We start from the raw sequence: 14,363 nt of genomic DNA on the forward strand, positions 1-14,363 counted from the left end.
AATATTTGGTCTTACTTTATCACTTGGCTTATTCTCTTTGAGTTTTTACAAATAAGCTTTGGAGATTTGCAATACTGGTATAGAATACCTCATTTCTCTACTTAGTCTGTTTTCATATAATCTGAATATTTTCCAAAGATGGCTTCAAGTCGTTTTCACTCTAGTGGTTAAAACTGAATGCTGTTGTCTGTATTCATGTGAGTGTTGAAAACAATTTTCAAGTAGAGATAAGTTTCTGGGTTTACATAAAGAAAACATGAGCATATTAATTAGTGATACCATACAAATCTGTGTTCTGCCTTTTTCTTATCTCCAATCACAATATATTTAAAATTACTTCTGCTGTTGGAATTGTATATTAGGAAACAATGGCACAAGATTTTTAAAAATCTCTTTTGCTCTTATAGTTTAGGACAATGATTTTGAGAAAAATGTTTTTTTTTTTGGCAGATAATACTCAGTAAGGTTCTTTTTGTGCCATATCTTTAGGTTTTGTGGTGTGATTCTAGAAACAGGAGGCTTAAGTGACACTTGCTCAGAGATCTGCCATGTTCTGATTGTGGCTTTTCCAAATGGACCCTAGAATAGATATTTACTTTTGAGGCTTTTAAGTAGGAGTTTAGACTTAAAGAACTATACCCTAACCCCAGTCCTGATGACTGCCTAGGAGAATACTGCTTCTTCATGGATTTTAATCAACATGTAAATCCTCTGAATGTCAATACCATTTAGAATGCATTATATGGGTTTATGCCTCTAAAACTACGTATCTAGCCATAATGTCTAGTTGGTAATATTTATTAAAACTAATATGTATCCAGTAGATGTGTTTTGTGTAAGAGAGAGTTTAATGGACACTGAAAATTCTCTGTTAGAGCTTCAGGAAAATGGCCCAGCCCTTCTCTTTCTCATAGTGCTCGACTGATGTGAGAATGTCACTGGAGTGCCTTCGCTCTTGGTTTTTCCTATTTAGTTTTCCCCTCTGTGTACTAGCTTCCTTTCGCTGTTTGGAAGTAGAACTTTCTGAGTTGTATGCTTAAGGCTGTAAAATGAATAGCATCATCCTTTATATCAATATCATGTTTTTCAAGTAATGCACAAATACCTCATACAAGTACTGGCTGCACAGCCTTTGAAGAGCCCTTATTTGTTTGCCCAAAGCAGCAAAAAAGGCAAAGGAAATTAACCTCCCTCTTTTTTTCTGTTGTTCATAATAGCTGAAAATATACATTAAAATGATAGTTGCCCAAGATTTGAGCGTATAGGAAAGATAATTGACATTTTTAGAAATTTATTTTATTTAATAGCTAATTTTATTTTATTAGCATTCAAGAATACTTTTTTACCCACCTTAATATTTTATTCTTCATATTTATGCTTTTACTGAACATTTATTACTTTTAAAATGCCCTTTTCTCTATTACTAACTCTACTTTCTCCATGTTCATCACTACCTGCTGAGTTAAAAGCTACTGTCAAAAATTAATATGTTGAAGTTAATATAGGTTATAACATAGTGTCGTGATGTACTGTATTTGATATATACTGCATTTTATCTTAGGAACAGCTGTTTTAAAATAAAATGTAGTCTCTATTTATTTATTTATTTTAATTTCTCTTATTTTAGAACTGGCTTTGTGGACTTCCTCGACAGTCCAGTGGTTAGGACGTTGCACTTGGGCTGCAGGGGCCATGGGCTGGGTCCCTGATCAGGGAACACGCCCAAAGAATTGTTTTTTAATGATATTCTCAAAGGAAAATCACAAGAAAACTGGCCTCGGGCGTATTTAATGTTGCTTTGAGTTTTCTTTTCTTGGCCTTGATGTGTTTGGCAGTGAAATTCTCAATAGCATGACTGAATATAGGAGATACACTATTAAAGGGTATACCTACCTGGTTATGTTTTTTATGGATGATGATCTATTAATGATATATCATTCCTGTTCCATAGAAATGTACTTTATAGAGTTACACATCTATTATCTTATTTAATTACCTCAGTGCTGCTGGAGTTGAACTTAGGCAAGGATTGTTACATCTGTTTTACTGGTGAGCAACTGAGAGGCAGAATGCTTAGGGAGAAAAGGCATGGTAAGTTGGTCAGATTTACAGTAAGGTAGATAGGGTGGTCTTGGTGGGTTAGCCCCTAAGCCAATCTCCTCTGGTCCTTGGAATCTCCCAGGCAACTGGAGTGGGTTGTCATTTCCTCTTCCAGGGGATCTTCCCAACCCAGACAGGGATCTAACTTGGGTCTCCTGCTTGCAGGCGATCTCCTGCGTTGCAGGTGTGTTCTTTACCAACTGAGCCACTGGAAGTCAGGACACGAGGAGCTGTTATGCTTGTCTTTACAGTGTTGTTACAACCTCTCTGAGCTTCTAGGTGGCTGATCTGTATAGCAAGTACAGCAATAGCACTGTGTGGGACCAAGTGTGTATAGCACCCTTAGCCCAGAGATTGGCCCATATTACATGTTTACTTACTACTGCTAATAAGAAATGGGAGAGTCCAGTAATTTACTTTAGTGGACCTAGATCTAATTGGTAACAGAAATAAAACTAAAAACTTAGGTTTGGGATCTTTTTGATTTAGGTTTCTGCATCAAATTTCCTTTTAGTGATACATATTTGGAATCTGCTGCTGCTGCTTCTAAGTCACTTCCGTCATGTCCGACTCTGTGCGACCCCATAGACGGCAGCCCACCAGGCTCCCCCGTCCCTGGGGTTCTCCAGGCAAAAACACTGGAGTGGGTTGCCATTTCCTTCTCCAGTGCATTAAAGTGAAAAGTGAAAGTGAAGTCTCTCAGTCGTGTCTGACTCTTAGCGACCCCATGGACTGCAGCCTTCCAGGCTCCTCCGTCCATGGGATTTTCCAGGCAAGAGTACTGGAGTGGGGTGCCGTAACCTGGGGCTATTAAATGGCAGGAACCCATTTAATGATGACAGGATTCATTGTGAGATAAAGTAGCTTATGAGATTGGATTGTAAAAGAACAAAAGGGATTTTTTTTTTTTAATCACTTCTCTTCCTCCCCATCCCCACTGGAGTTGTTTAGAATTCTCGCCTTTTCTAAAGGTTCTTCATCTTTCAGAGCTGAACCAGACTCAAATGATTATAATTATGATGGAGGCAAGCTGTAAGAGATCCTTTGGGTCAATTATATTCTGACTATGAAATCAGAAACAACTCTGTATATTTTGCTATCAATCTATGTGTAACGGTTGAACGGCTACATGAGCTAAGAGATCAGCCAAGTGTGAGGAATTTCTTATGAGCCTTTACTGAATTGGTGTGTCTTTTATACAAATGGGCTTCCCTGGTTGCTCAGATGGTAAAGAATCTACCTGCAATGCAGGAGACCTGGAATCGATCCCTGGGTCAGGAAGATCCGCTGGAGGAAGGCATGGCTTACCCACTCTAGTATTCTTACCTGGACAAAGGAGCCTGACAGACTACAGTTCATGGGGCCACAAAGAGTCAGACACAACTGAGTGGCTAACACTGCGTATAAACAGGGTCACTATTTGTGGCATGCCAGTTATTATTCACTAACTCTTTCAGATTGACTGCTTTCAACAGTGTAATAGGCTTCTTAGAAAAAGGATCTGGTAAGACTTGAAGAAAGTCCCAAAGTCAGGTGTTTCCAAATTCTCCCTCCTTGTCCGGTCATTATATTTGCAAATACCTTCCTATCTTCATTTATTTATATAATCCTGTGGGTTAGTTAACCAGAAACTTCACAGAGAATACCTTGCTGTCAGAGAGGAACATGAAGTATATTTTTTGTTTTGTTTTGTTTGGATTAAGATGCAGTGAGAAACATTCTGAGCCTAGTTGGGAAATTAACGTGAAGGCCTTTACAGAGAAGACTCAGCTTCACAGACCATGCGTGGTTCTGATTGTTGTTGTTTTCAGTCGCTAAGCCCTATCTGACTCTTTGTGACCGATAGAACACAGTATGCCAGGCTCCTTTCTCCTCCACTATCTCCCAGAGTTTGCTCAAATTCATGTCCATTGAGTTGGTGATGATGTCTAGCCATCTCATCCTCTGCGGCCCACTTCTGCTTTTGCTGTCAGTCTTTTCCAGCATCAAGGTCTTTTCCAGTGTATTGGCCCTTCACATCAGGTGGCCAGAGTATTGGAGCTTCAGCATCAATCCTTCCAATGAATATTCCGGATTGATTTTCTTTAAGATTGACTTGTTTAATCTCCTTGCAGTCCAAGGGACTCTCAAGGGTCTTCTCCAGCACCACAGTTCAAAAGCATCAATTCTTTGGTGCTCAGCATTCTTTATGGTCCAACTCTTATATCCATACCTGACTACTGGAAAAACTGTACTTTTGACTATATGGACCTTTGCTAGCAAAGTGATGTCTCTGCTTTTTAATACACTGTCTAGGTTTGTCAATAGCTTTCATTCCAAAGAGCAAGCATCTTTTTAATTTCATGGCTGCAGTCACCATTCATGGTAATTTTGGAGCCAAAGAAAATAAAATCTGTCACTGCTTCCACTTTTTTTCCTACTGTTTGCCATGAAGTCTTGGGACTGGATGCCATTATCTTAGTTTTTTGAATGTTGAGTTTTAAGACCGCTTTTCACTCTCCTCTTTCACTCTCATCAAGAGGCTCTTTAGTTCCTCTTCATTTTCTGCCATTAGAGTGGAGTCATCTGTATATTTGATGTTGTTGATCTTTCTCCTGGCAATCTTGATCCTAGCTTGTAATTCATCCAACCTGGCATTTGGCATGATGTACTCTGCATGTAAGTTAAGCAAGCAGGATGGCAACATATAGCCTTGTACTCCTTTTCCAACTTGGAGCCAGCCAGTTTGTTCCATGTGTGGTTCTAACTATAGCTTCTTGACCCACATAGAGGTATCTCAGGAGACAGGTAAGGTGGTCTGGTACTCCCATCTCTTTAAAAATTTTCCACAATTTGTTGTGATCCAAACAGTCAAAGGCTTTAGCAGAATCAATGAAGCAGAGGTAACTGTTTTTCTGGAATTCCCTTGCTTTCTCCATGATCCAGTGAATCTGATCTCTGGTTCTTCTGCTTCTTCAAAACCCAGCTTGTACATCTAGAAGTTCTTGGTTCATGTACAACTAAACCAGTTTGAAGAATTTTGAGCATAACCTTGCTAGCACATGAAATGAGCACAGTTGTATGGTAGTTTGAACATTCTTTGGTGTTATCCTTTGGTATTGGAATGAAAATGGACCTTTTCCAGTCCTGTGGCCACTACTGAGTTCTCCAAATTTCTTGACATAGTGAGCGCAGCACTTTAACAGCATCATCTGTTAGGATTTGAAATAGCTCAGCTGGAATTCCGTCATCTCCACTAGCTTTGTTCATAATAATGCTTACTAAGGCCCACTTGATTTAACACTCCAGGATGTCTGACTCCAGGTGAGTGATCACACCATCATTATCATCTGGGTCTTTAGGACCTTTTTTGTATAGTTCTTCTGTGTATCCTTGCCACTTCTTCTTAATCTCTTCTGCTTCTCTTTGTTCCTTACTGTTTCTGTCTTTTATCATGCCCATCCTTGTATGAAATGTTCTCTTGATCACTCCAGTTTTATTTAAGAGATTGCTAGTCTTTCATATCTCTTGTTTTCCTCTATTTCTTTGCATTGTTCATTTAAGAAGGCCTTCTTATCTTTCCTTGCTATTCTCGGAACTCTGCATTCAGTTGGGTATGTCTTTCCCTTCGTCCCTTCTCTTCCTCTTCTCTTCCTTCCTCAGCTATTCGTAAAGCTTTCTCAAACAACCACTTTGTCTTCTTGCATTTATTTTCTTTGGAATGGTTTTGGTCACTGCCTCCTGTAGTTACAAACCTCCGTCCATAGTTCTTCACTCACTCGATCTACCAGATCTAATCCCTTGAATCTATTTTTCACCTCCACTGTATGATCACAAGGGATTTGATTTAGATCGTACTTGAGTGGCCTAGTGGTTTTTCCTGAAGTGAAGTGAAAGTCACTCAGTTGTGCCCAACTCTTTGTGATCTCCTGGACTGTATAGTCCATGGAATTCTCCAGGCCAGAATACCAGTGTGGGTAGCCATTCCCTTCTCCAGGGGATCGTCCCAAGCCAGGGATCGAACCCAGGTCTCCCACATTGAGGGCGGACTCTTTACCCGCTGAGCCATGAGGGTAGTGGTTTTTCCTACTTTCTTCAATTTTAGCCTGAATTTTGCAGTAAGAAGCTCATGATCTGAGCCACAATCATCTCCAGAATTTCTTTTTGCTGACTGTATAGAGCTTCTCTATCTTTGGCTGCAAAAAACAATCTGATTTCTGTGTTGACAATCTGGTGATGTCCTTTTGTATAGTTGTCTCTTGGGTTCTTGGAAAAGCTTGTATGCTTTGACCAACACATTCTCTTGATAAAACTCTATTCGACTTGCTCTGCTTCATTTTGTACTCCAGGGTCAAACTTGCCTGCTATTCTGGGTATCTCTAGACTTCCTACTTTTGCATCCCAAGCCCCTGTGATGAAAAGGACATCTCTATTTGGTGTTAATTCTAAAAGATGTTATGTGTCTTCAAAGAACTGGTCAATTTCACCTTCCTTGGCATCAGTGGCTGGGGCATAGACTCAGATTACTGAGGTTGAATGGTTTGCCTTAGAAACGAACCAGGATTATTCTGTTGTTTTTGAGGCTGCACCCCAGTACTGCATTCTGGACCCTTTTGTGGAGTGTAAGAGCTACTCCATTTATTCTGAGGGAGTCTTATCCACAGTAGTAAATATAATAGTCATCTAAATTAAATTCAACCATTCCTGTCCATTTAATTCACCCGTTTCTGTCCATTTTAGTTCACTGATTGCTAACATGTTGATGTTCACTCTTGCCATCTCCTGCTTGACCATATCCAATTTCCCTGGATTCATGGACCTAACATTCCAGGTTTCTATGCAATATTATTCTTTACCGCACCGGACTTTACTTTCACCACCAGACACATCCACAACTGAGCATCATTTCTGCTTTGACTTCACTGCTTCGTTCTTCCTGGAGCTATTTGTAATTGTTCCAGCTCTTCCCCAGTAGCATATAGGACACCTTCTGACCTGTTGTTCAATCGCTCAGTCCTGTCCAACTTTTTGCAACCCCACAGACTGTAGCATGCCAGGCTTCTCTGTCCTTCAGTGTCTCTTGGAGTTTGCTCAAATTCTGATCTGGGAAGGGGCTTATCTCCCAGTGTTGTATCTTTTTGCCTTTCCTCGCTGTTTACAGGGTTCCGAGGCAAGAATACTGGAGTGGGTTCCCATTTCCTCCCCCAGGGGACCTTGATTTTTCAGAACTTTTCACTGTGACCCATCCGTCTTGGGTGGCTCTGCACAGCGTGGCTCTTAGCTTCATCGAGTTATGCAAGCCCTTTTGCCAGCACACAGCTGTGATCCTTGAGAATTCTTTAGCAGACACTGAAGTGTGGATGTGGGGGTGGCTTGCAGTCAAAGTCAGAATAGAGACTGCACATGGTAAAATGCGAAGGAATAATCCTAGATTTGTTAAAGCCAAAAAACCTGCCCTGAACTGTATATATGGATATTACAATATGTACATAGATGTTATACTAATTAACAGTGCTATGAAGACAGTGTTACCAAATCATTGGAGTACTAAATTTTATTTTTTCATTTTTAATACTTTTTCCCTTATAGGAATATACTGATTTTCAATTGTATCTGAAGTAAGCAAAGATAGAGAAACAAGAGAGATAATTGCATATTATAAAGTTGCTATAATTAGAATTACATAAATGTATGTAGTATATGTATTCTGGTATTGTATGAATCATAATCTTTAAATTATTTCTTTTTTTTCCACTTAACATTTTAACCAGACCTTTGTTACCCACTTAACATTATGTTTCTTTCTGTAATAATCCAAGGTATAATTACCTTAGGAAATATAAATCCTTATAGGCATATAAGCGCTGTGATTTCCTTGGATCATGTGAAGTGACTATCATGAAATCAGTATAAACCCAGGCTACAAAAGTTGACCCCCTTACAATGTTTGTTAATGGATAGAGTGAGAAAGCATTAACAAAACGAAACACATTCACATTTATCTTAAGTTTCATGCAGTTACATGGCCCTTTTTTCCTTCTCCTTCTGCTTGCTTGCTTCTTTTTTACCGTTTTCATTGAGATTAGAAATTTTAACATAACAATTCCTCATATTTTAAAATGACACTTATTTAGCTTACATCTATGTGAACAATTTTTGAAACACATCTGAAGTCCAGGTGTTTCATAGTGGTTAAAACAAGGGCTTCAGAACCTAACAGACACAACTTTTATCTCTGTTACCTTTTAAGTGACCCTTTCTCTAAGGCACAGTTTCCTTGTCAAGTACTAACTGGATGATAATCTTTGTTAGGAGGACTGAAAGAGTTCATATAGATAGAAGTGTAAAAATAGGGCTAAAATCTGAAGGAAAACAATTATCAGGTACACTAGGCACTCCTGTGTTTATTTTCCTTTGCAGCTGATCTGGCTTATATAACTGGCAAGATTTCAACATGTAACCCCTTTTTATGGTATCATTCTGATTTCAAACAAGTTATTCAGAATTAGAGGAAGCAAAATTTAGAATTTATCATGATAGTTAAAGCATTTTTCAATGTTTCAATTTTACAAGATCTTTACATAGAACTTGGTATTGATATAGGGACTAAAGACATGTATAAAAGTTCTAAGGTAAATTACAACTAAAGGTGGAAATAAAAAGTGAGAGCCCTTGTTGATTTTGGTGGCTGTGTTCAGAGGATCAGTGTAACAGAAATAGTGGTATGACAGAGGATGAGATGGCTGGATGGCATCACTGACTCGATGGACGTGAGTCTGAGTGAACTCCGGGAGTTGGTGATGGACAGGGAGGCCTGGCGTGCTGTGATTCATGGGGTTGCAAAGAGTCGGACATGACTGAGCGACTGAACTGAACCCTGAAGAATGATTGCTTGTGTGAATGTTAAGTAGTTAAAATTTGAATATTTTGAGATTATTTCATCTTATTAGCTAATTTTTGAAAGAGCAATGCATGCCATAATCATAATATAAACAACTTTTTTATAATCAAGGAATATAAATATCTTCCAGTTTTTAATTATCCTGGAAAAAATTGCTCAAATCTGCCTGCATTGATTTTTATAAAATATATCAAGCACTGTGAAATTACAATAGTTGATACTTTAGAGTAAGTTTAAACTTACTCTGTGAACTTAGAACTACTATATTTGAATGAGGTCTTTGAAAAAGTTTTGGAGTGATTCATTGTAGATCACTTAACATTTCCAGAAGGAGCTAACATTTGATTTTCCTCTTTAGAAGAACCTTTGCAAGATGGAAATATTTAATTGTTATTCTGCCTTTCAAATAACATAAACTGTGGCAGTTTGTGACCTTTGAGTAGCTTTCCTTGTGAATTAAGGTCATTTTTTAGTAAGTGGATATCTTTTAGGTGTAGTTAAATGCCAGTATGAAGGGCCCTTGAGATATAAGAGTTGTTCTTGATTCTTTGCTTCTTGATTTTGTTCTGAAGAACAATTTTGTTTTCCTTTTGAAAATAAAATAACTTCACAGATGAGATTTCCTGAAACTTATCCAGTGATACCTTGAATCTTCGGTTCACCTTTCCTTAATATAATCATCATATATGCTTAGTCCTAAGAAATAAAGGCTTCTCTGGTAGCTCAGCTGGTAAATAATTTTCCAGAATTCTTACTCCTGGTTCAGTTCCTGGGTGGGGAAGATCCCCTGGAAAAGGGATAGGCTACCCACTCCAGTATTCTTGAAGTTCCCTGGTGGCTTAAGAATCTGCCTGCAATGCAAGAGACCTGGATTTGATGCCTGGATTGGGAAGGTCCCTTGGAGAAGGGAATGTACAAGTCCATGGGGTCACAAAGAGTCAGACATGACTGAGCAACTTTCACTTTCCACTTTCCTAAGAAATAAGTCATGTGCTTGTTAAACAATGCTTTTAAATCTCCATCACATATAAGGCACCTTTAGGGTACTTAGGAGTCCTTGATAAATGTACGTAATCTCCAGTATCTTTGAGCAACAAACATTTATTTACATAGATATAACTATATTCTCTTTCCATTGCATTTTCTAGAAAATGTGACATTTAAAATCTCATTGCCAAAGAAATATGAAGTACTTAATATATTGTTTGGCATTAATTTTTCTGTGGTGTGGAAAATACATTATGAAAGATGGGTACCATGTAGCTAAAGTTTGTTGGTACCATGAGTACTAAAGTTTGTTGTCTCTGGAGTATTTTGTCCCTACCAGTTCTGAGGGAATGACTCATTTGGATAATTAATTTTGGCTCCATTTTATACTTTAGTCCCTCAATTAAATATGTGCAAATATTGAGTACTATGATATGTGATTTGACTTTGTAGTTAGACTCAGTATTGAGATGGTGAGATTTTGACATCTGGAAACAGATCTGGTTTTCTCTTATCATTAACTTTGCAGTTTAAGGAGTTAACTTTAGTTTATACATCAATGAAATGGGTATAGTGATGGACCTCAAAGTTTATTATTATGTTATATAAATTCTGGACACTGGCAAGCATATAGTAAACTTTAAATAAATGAAAGCACTATTATTTTTATCCCAGCATACATATGTTTTTATTTCTTTTCCACCTCTCCTTCTCCCTTTACCCTTTCCTCCTCATTTTCTCCACCTAGGTTTGCAGTTGTTCAAACTAAGCCCATGAGATGAAACGGTAGTCCCTCAACAAGAGCAGCTTCTTACAGTATTGACATTGTCAAACAACAGGAATAAAATTAGTACTCTAAATATTTTGAAATGCTGTTGGGAAAAACTTTCAAAAATTACATGAAGTTTTTAGCATAAACTAAATACAGTTTTTTAAAATTTCAAATAAGTACTTTATTATCTCCAGTGTTTTAATGTGAGAATTGAATTCATCTGGGCACCCTGTCTATTAAAATACAGACTTTGAAAAACTGGATACTTTACTTTTTTGGACTTTAATCACAACTTCTTGTAAGAATTCCAGGGATTTTATTCCAATAAAACTGAAGGGTTTTAAAGATTACTGCATGAAATGAATGAATCAATAACATATATGAGCTTAAAAATGTAAAATGACATTAAATATTTGTAAAAATACAAGATCTTTATGTTCTATTGGTCCCAAATAAAATTCACCAAGTGCAAATTTGAAGGTAACCTCAAGCATCCATTTTGAATCATCGTAACATCAACACAAGAAAAAGTTTAATGAATGTTAAAACCCTTTATTCCTTAAATAGGATATAGGATAACTCCATCCCTATTTTAAAAGAATATGTGGCATGACCTTAATTTTCCTTTTCCCCTTTTCTCTTATCCTCACCTCCCTTCTGTCCCCCTTTTCTTCTCCCAGCTGCAGAATTTAGATCAATTACATTCCTTAGTTCCTGGCTAGTTTTCAGGATGATCCCTACAAATTTCTCTTTTATTCATGTATTATTCCCTTTTACCTCTGTTCCCAGCTTAAATATCCCTTTGCATCATAGGCAACTGTCCTAATGTAATTGATTTCTGTCCTTAGATTTATAATGTATCCTTGTAAAGTATATAATGATACTTTGGATAGGAATGAGTTTTTAATATTTTTAAGTAATGTTGTGACAGAATGCATTAGGTATTTTAAATATTTTTTGGCTTTTCAAGGTCTATTCCTGTTAAAATATTTACACAGAACTTGTTGATTCTCACTGCTGTATAGTAATCCATAAAGTTTCACATGATACTCCCATGATGGATAAGTTGATTACTTTCTACTATCAGCCAACACTAAGAGACTTGTATTAAACATCCTCTTAAATGTCTTTCCAAACCAGAAACTCCGGTTCGATCCCTGGATTGGGAAGATCCCCTGGGGAAGGGAATGGCAACCCACTCTAGTATTCTTGCCTGGAGAACCCCATGGACAAAGTAGTCTCATGGGCTATAGCCATGGGGTTGCAAAGGAGTCAGACACGACTTAGCAACTAAACAGCAACAAGCCTTGGACTGAAATCTCTGCTTTCGTACTTCTGTGTTAACTTGGCAAGTTCTTGAGTGTCTCTGAGTCTGTTTCCTTATTCATGCAGTGGACAGGGTTTTAATATACAGTACTATGTTGAGAGCTCAGTGAGAATATTTTTCAAGTATATGGTGTGGTATGTGGCATGATTAGGTACTGCATAATGGTAAGTATATGCTTCTCCTCTGTTCTCCATCAGAAGCCAAAGAAGGTATATGACTTTCCAAATGTGAAAGATTATTATTCTCCGTAGATAGTACTAAGTATGTAAAGTGCATTATATTTGATCCTGTTTTTGTAAGCAGTGCTTGACACTGTAAATTGTGAAGAGCATCCATTACAATATTAATGATAATAGCCAACATTTATGGAGTGTTTGCCACATGGCTGGCACTATCTTAAACACTCTCCATATACTAACTCATTTAGTCCTTGTCAAAAAACCCAGGAGATATTATTTTCTCCCATGTTGCAGATTAGTAAATGAAGGCACAGTGTGTTAAATTACAGGGTACACAAGCAAATTTGGGATCAAACGATTCTATGCATTTTTATGCATTGAAAATTGGTATCTCAAACCCTTTCATTCTCCGTATAGAACTAGGAATTCTCCAGATAAATAGATCTTGACACACATGAGCCTTCTCATCCTCGTCTTCTAGTTGGGAGGGACTCTGGTTTAAGGGCCCAGCAACCCATCTCCTTGTGGGAAGGAAAAAGGACAAGAGAAGCATCCAAGTTTGAGGGATAGGTCTGCTTGAGCGCCTTGCTTTGTGGGCAGCTGGTGATGGGGTATCTTATAATATTGAGAAATCATGATTGTTTGGAGTGAAAAATAAAGGGCATAGTGAAAATGTAAATTTTTAAGTGTGATTATGTGTGAAAACACAAACATTGATTTTCCCACTTGTGAATTTATTAGCAGGAAAGATAAAAAAGCATTATATATGAGTAAAACTTATATACTTAACTATTTTAAGGAGCATAATGTTTTGCTGATATATTCTGATGATTATTAAGCCTCTTTACATCTTTGATCTTAGTTGTCTTCTTTTTGATTCCCAATTCTTCTGTTATTTATCAGTGTTTTTGTTTTTGAATGAAACCTTTGTTTATTTTAAGATCATTTCTTACAGTTTCTGGTTTAGTAGGTATACAACAATTTCAGTTCGTGAAGAACTCTACTGAAATTTGAAAGAGCTTCAAATCTGTAGGTGATCTTAAGATAACATCGTTCTTGGTCTTATGATGAATTGTATGTGTATATATTTGCTTTGAGATGTAATCATCATCCTTTAGGCTTTCACATGTAACCCCTCAGTTTGAGTTTAAAGGAAATAAATTTTCTTTCTTAAAGATGTTCTATGAGATTTTTTTTCTCTCCTTGTGGTACTTCCTGACAGCTTGATAGTATATCATATATAATCGGAATGACACTAGTCTGAATACTTCTTTCTTTTTTTGGCAGCGTGGGGTAACCTTGGAAATGTTCTCAAGAGTCAGAGCAAAATTTCTGAAGCTGAAAGCGCCTATAGAAATGCTTTGTATTACCGAAGCAACATGGCTGACATGCTTTATAATTTGTGAGTATGCGTTGCTTTCCCTGGTTTGGTATCTTTGAAACATGTGATGAGCAAGGCTATTGCTTTCACTGCTGGAAATGGATATGATGATAGCTAATATCCTGAAAGTCTTTTCATGAATCATGCTTCTGAGGTGAGCAAATAGATGGTATTTGTATTACAACTCTTTGTTTTGGGTCACATCACTGATATTCATGTGTATTGACATAATATGGCTGAAATTTTTGAAGTAGTATGCCATATAACATACAAAAATTGTTTAACTGCTTTTAGTTTAGTTTTTTTTTTTTTTTAAGTTTGTACCTTAGTACTTGGGTTCATAAAATAAGACTGCTGCTATGCATGATGCTCTATATAATTGATATCTTGATTTTTTAATGGTAGATTTTATCCTCTGTTAAAGAATCGCTGCTGTCAAAGTATGTATAGAAAGTATGTACTGAAACTGGGAAGTTAATAAGATAATATTTTTCTTTTTCCACCCTGTCCTCCAAAAGTAGTGATGATTAGTTTGGAATAATGGGATAATTTGGAATGCCTGTGTATGTTAGGTTAGAAAAATCACTGGAGGAAAATGCTCTTCTGTTCTTTGAATGGAAAGTTGAGGAGGTGCAGTTAGATGTGAGTGGATAAATGCAAGTTAAGCTGAAATCCTTTGCTGTCTCTTGCATTGGATACTTCTTTGTTTATAAGTAATAGAACCTTAGTCTAAACTT

At 37.2% G+C, this 14,363-nt stretch overlaps 1 protein-coding gene across 1 annotated transcript in view; it reads left to right on the forward strand.

The window, feature by feature from the left end:
• TMTC2 (transmembrane and tetratricopeptide repeat containing 2) overlaps positions 1-14,363 on the forward strand; it is a 433,234-nt gene that overhangs the window by 225,288 nt on the left and 193,583 nt on the right. The window contains exon 4 of the mRNA XM_005679774.3: positions 13,533-13,647. Within this exon, the coding sequence (XP_005679831.1) occupies positions 13,533-13,647 (115 nt within the window). The remainder of the gene's footprint in view (positions 1-13,532; positions 13,648-14,363) is intronic.

Source organism: Capra hircus, chromosome 5 (assembly GCF_001704415.2).
Source record: "Capra hircus breed San Clemente chromosome 5, ASM170441v1, whole genome shotgun sequence".
Classification (NCBI taxonomy): domain Eukaryota; kingdom Metazoa; phylum Chordata; class Mammalia; order Artiodactyla; family Bovidae; genus Capra; species Capra hircus.